This window comes from Gekko japonicus, unplaced genomic scaffold, assembly GCF_001447785.1.
Source record: "Gekko japonicus isolate JY-2015 unplaced genomic scaffold, Gekko_japonicus_V1.1 scaffold193, whole genome shotgun sequence".
In the NCBI taxonomy this organism is placed as follows: Eukaryota; Metazoa; Chordata; class Lepidosauria; order Squamata; family Gekkonidae; genus Gekko; species Gekko japonicus.
In genome coordinates this window covers 1067780-1072763 of record NW_015161952.1, presented here as the reverse complement: position 1 = coordinate 1072763, position 4984 = coordinate 1067780, and the positions used below count along the sequence as shown (strand labels likewise).

At 43.4% G+C, this 4984-nt stretch overlaps 1 protein-coding gene and 1 non-coding gene across 5 annotated transcripts in view; both read left to right on the top strand.

Annotated features, from left to right (window-relative positions):
* Positions 1-4984, top strand: part of MECOM (MDS1 and EVI1 complex locus) — a 59953-nt gene that overhangs the window by 3069 nt on the left and 51900 nt on the right. For 2 of the 4 annotated variants that reach the window (XM_015429458.1, XM_015429456.1), the window contains exons 3-4: positions 1331-1478; positions 3375-3528. In XM_015429458.1, the coding sequence (XP_015284944.1) occupies positions 1331-1478; positions 3375-3528 (302 nt within the window). Of the gene's footprint in view, positions 1-1330; positions 1479-3371; positions 3529-4984 lie in introns of all 4 variants that reach the window. The other 2 variants (XM_015429457.1, XM_015429455.1) reach the window with 1 other exon arrangement.
* On the top strand, positions 228-299 carry TRNAT-AGU. Its single transcript has one exon. It is a non-coding gene; the product is annotated as a tRNA-Thr (tRNA).

Here is a 4984-nt window from a genome sequence, read left to right as displayed (position 1 = left end):
CCCCAAGAACTACTTTAAAGAGAAATAATAGTGAAAGCAACAGTAAATTCGATGTGAAATATTATGAAAGGAAACAACAATCGTATTAACTAAGATGAGAAACATGACTCATTGCTAAATTTATTAGTGACAGATCAGAGTCTTTGAAGAGATTCAAAAGAAATAAATCTCACTCTCTCATGTTTACAGAATGAAAAGCAGTCAATAGATAGAACGTCCATTGGGAAGGGGCTGTGGCTCAGTGGTAGAGCATCTGCTTAGTAGGCAGAAGGTCCCTGGTTCAGTCCCCGGCATCTCCAGTTAAAAGGACCAGGCAGTAGGTGATGTGAAAGACCTCAGCCTGAGACCCAGGAAAGCCACTGTCAGTCTTAGGCAATACTGACCTTGATGGACCAAAAGTCTGATTCTGTGTAAGGCAGCTTCATGTATGTAACATCGCTAAGAACAACCATATGCCATTCAGTTGGCACATGTTGGAGGTGGAGAAGATACCAAGTGAAAGCATCTTTTTCTTTTTAATATTACAGAAAAGATGTATTGGCTGTTTTCATTGAGGGTGCAGCAGCAGTACCACATACCTAAAGTCAGTCTCTCTCTCTCTCCCCCCCTCTCCCTCCCCCTCTCTTTCTCTTCCCCTCTCCCCCCCCCCCCATCCTGAGAGCTGCTTTTCACAGCCTTTGGATCCAACCCAATAGTAATAAAACAAACTAAAGAGCTGCAGGTATTGAAGAACTAGCAACAGCAGATAAACAAGGATACAAGAGTTACCCCTGCTAAAAAAATCCTAGTCATTAAATGTCTAAGGTGGACTTGTTTTGAACATGGTTTTCCTTTGAGAATACTGGAAAATGTAAATTAAAAAACCTTCCCTTAACTATCCAGCCTTTAGAGACAATACAGATAAGTAAAGGAATGTTTGCATAAATAATACTGGTTTGATTATAATCTGCCTCCTCTCTGATTTATGGAAGAAATAAATTGTGGCAAAAGTATTCTTTTTTAAATAATTAGGTTGTGTCATATATACAATTATTTCTTGTTGGGTCCTTGGAATTTTCAGCCTTTCTTGTGCCTCTTGTGAACATTCTAGTGCATCTCCTATATTATAATCTGTGCAAAAAAATGAATAGGAGATATGCTTTTTCAGATATTTATGCACTGTTATTCAGCAAAGATAAATTTAAAACAATGTTCATTCCTAGGACTTGTACAATTAAATATTCTATTTATTTTACAATGACTGTGACTCTGTTTTCCTCACCTCTTTATTTCTTGAGAATCGCAGGAGAAATCTCTGATATTCCTGAACCCTTTAATGTTATCTTTACAGCTTAGAAAAGCACATGCTATCCCACACCGAAGAAAGGGAGTACAAGTGTGACCAGTGCCCCAAAGCCTTTAACTGGAAGTCTAACTTGATACGCCACCAGATGTCACATGACAGTGGGAAGCACTATGAATGTGAAAACTGTGCCAAGGTACAGTGAATTTGTAGGGTGCCTGGGATTTCTTTTTGGTTACATGTCTCATGAGTTCTGGAATTGAATTTAGCACAGACTTTCATGCCAAAGGGCATGATCAGCACCCTCATGATGGATTAGATGCTTGGCTGTACCACTTCATACCAAAAGTTTGTTGTTGTTTTTGCCCTCAAGTCACAGCTGATGTATGGCAACCCCGTAGGGTTTTCAAGGCAAGAGCTGTTCAGAGGTGATTTGCCATTGCCCACCCCAGCATCACCACCTTGGTATTTCTTGGTGGTCTCCCATCCAAATACCTGCCAGGCCCGATGGTATTTAGCTTCCAAGACCTCACAAGATCAGACTAGCCTGCTCTATCCAGGTCAGAGCTGGTCGAGGACTGAATATAAAGGTAGAGGGCTGGGTGATTGCATGCCCTTTTACACAAAAAATAACTCTGAACATATATAACACTAGATACCCAAGAAAATGATAGAACCTTCTCCATGACATGCATCTTTGGAATGTGCAGGGAGATTTTTTTTTAAATGTAGCAGAGCATTCAAGAGTTAGGCCCACCCTACCTGCAGCCTGTGGTGGTACAGTCCAGCAACAGGTGCATCATAGGGGCTTCTGATACTGTTATTTGGTTCCCAGAGTTTGGGAGAATGGTAGATGATGTACTTTGTTTGTATGAGAACATCCTGATGCATCCTGATCTGTGGGAGCTGGGTTGAAGAAACATTGGTGGCCAGATGAAGGATTAGTTCTCACATGACATAAGAGAGCTGTCCATATGCCACAGGAAATGCCACAGTACGAATGCCGAAAAATACTCTTGTAGGGCTTTGAGATGGTTTCAGTGCCATAATTGAAGTGGGGGGGGGGAATGATCCATTTGTAGGAGATTATATCAGTACGTCTTGGGAGATACTATTTATTTTGGTAGCATTTTGATATTTGACACAGCTTTAGATAATGCATATAATTTTTTCTTGCTGAGATTGAGTCAGTAAAGGTTAACAAAATCCTTGAAATTAGAGATGAGGTGGAGAAAATCCCTAGGGATCATGTTGTCATGACCCAAGATGGCTTCCATTTTGTTTCATGCCCAAGGGAGTTGCAGGAGTCCAGAGATGGGAATGACTGCGCACACGTGCACACACAAACACACACATGCACACTATCTATAACAAGGCAAGGATAAGCTGTGAGTAAACAATGTAGGTAGGGATTCCTGGGTATTAACTGTGCAGGGCTATGCTTTACCATTGGTACCCAGAATGAGGCACGAATACAGATGTCAGAAAGCAGTAAGAAAGACAATGAGCCACTTTGGTCAGCTTGACTAGGGTGATATTGAAACTTACACAGTAGAAGTAACAATATTGTCTAAATATGACTCTTGCCATACTGAGCACAAGTCCTTTCAGCGAGAAAAGCAGTTGAAAAAATCTTAAATAAATTAAGAAGTAAACATCCTTGTTAGAAGATTGTTATTCTTGGGGCAGCTCTTAATATAATGGCTGTAAGTTCTACATTTTCACTTCTGTATTGTGTAGCAGACTGTAAACTTCTACTCTACAAATGTAAACCAGTTTGAGAGTTGGTTGATGTTATGGCATCTTCCAGAGACCCCTGAGTTGTGGTTCTGTGATGGTCTAGGGAATTTGTTACAAGGCGTTCCCAGATCCTTATTTCTATGCATTCAGTTTCTGGGCTTCTTTGGTTGATATCCCTGACATTTAAATGGACCTGATGTTGTTTCCACTTAAAATCAAAGGAGGGAAACCTCTTGTCCTTTCCCCCAGTTTTGCTCATCTTAGTAGCTGTACAGTCCTATGAAATTGCTGTCCCCCCCTCCTCTTGTTTGCATCAAAGTTTCTTGTTTAATCAGTACTCATTTCCTAGCAGGTTTTCACGGACCCCAGCAACCTCCAGAGGCATATACGTTCGCAGCACGTCGGGGCTCGTGCACACGCTTGTCCAGAGTGTGGCAAAACATTTGCCACTTCTTCAGGCCTCAAACAGCACAAACATATCCACAGCAGTGTCAAGCCTTTTATATGTAAGTCTCTTGCTTAACCACTAAGCTTCTGTGTCCTTTCTGTTTTCAAGCAAGAAGCACACTCAGATAAGCATGCTCACACTGAAAGAGTAACTCTTCCATTGAAGTCAAAGGGTCTAAACAGCTGTGGCTGGATGGGAACTGTGGTCAGAAGAGCCAGCCATTGTGTTAGTGCAAGATCAGAAACCATCTACCACCCTGGCACGCCATTTACTTACTCGTATCCATCTCTGTTGTAAGTGGCTTTGCTCAAGAAGCATTGGAGGTCTCGTCTAGGTGTACTTTTGGGCTCTAACCTAGCAAATCATGAACAGTATAATTTCGAGTTTTAACACATTGTTGTCATACTCCGTCCCCCCCGAGGAGGTATTCGCTTTAGTGTTCCTATAGAAATGTAGAGATGATTTAGCCTTATCGTTCTAATATGGCCTGATGGAATTTGTTTGGGACCTCCCTGGTGCTTTTCAGGGGGCAGAGTGTGAAGTTAAGATGGCCCAGCAACAAGCTAGGCTGAATAACCCTTGCTATGCTATAAGCCATTGATGCTGGAATCACTCAGTTCAGACCGGGTTGGCAGTGCCAGTGGTGACTGTCAACTCACTGCTGTGGACACCACTGGCCAGGTTTTAGCTGAACAGCCCCTGCAGCACAGACAGAGCAACTGGGGCTTGGCTCCACATGCTTCTGACCGCCAGTGGCCCTCTGAGGCAGTGGCCCACAGGAAACTTTCCTCCCAAGTTAAATAGCCAGTCTGCTCCTGATACCCTTTGTTCTTTGCCAGCGGGCACCTTTAAAATAGCCCATGGTTGTGAATAAAGTGGCTGTTCCTGTGTTAAATATCAGCACAGTGGTGGTCATGTCCTGTTTGGCTTGAATGACTGGAAACTTGCGGCTTCATGGGCCAGCTCAGATGTAACCAGGGCCTGTTGCTTTGTAAATGAGCCTCACCCTGGCCTAGATGGCTTGGGCTAGCCTGATCTCATTAGATCTCTCAAGCTAAGCAAGATCAGCCCTGGTTAGTACTTGGACGGGGGACCACCAAGGAGGTCCAGGTTTGCTACGCAGAGGCAGGCAATAGCAAAACTACCTCTGCTCATCTCTCGCCTTGACAACCTATGTGGTCACCATAAGTCAGCTGTGACTTGAAAGCACTTTCCACCACAAGGAAGCCTCAGGACCACACACTTCCTCTCACTCACACACTTCCTCTCACTCACTCTCACTTCCCCTCCCTCCCCTTTCTGTTTTGAGGCAAATTGTAGTTTGCCGATTCACGTGTAATGTCAAACTGCGGTTTGTTGCAGAAGTCATTTTGGTGTAGTGGTCCAGCTGGGGTAGTGGTTAAGTGTGCGGACTCTAATCTGGAAGAACCAAGTTTGATTCCCCACTCCTCCACTTGCAGCTGCTCGATGACCTTGGGCAAGCCATACTTCTGTCAGCTGTTCTTGAAAGAGCG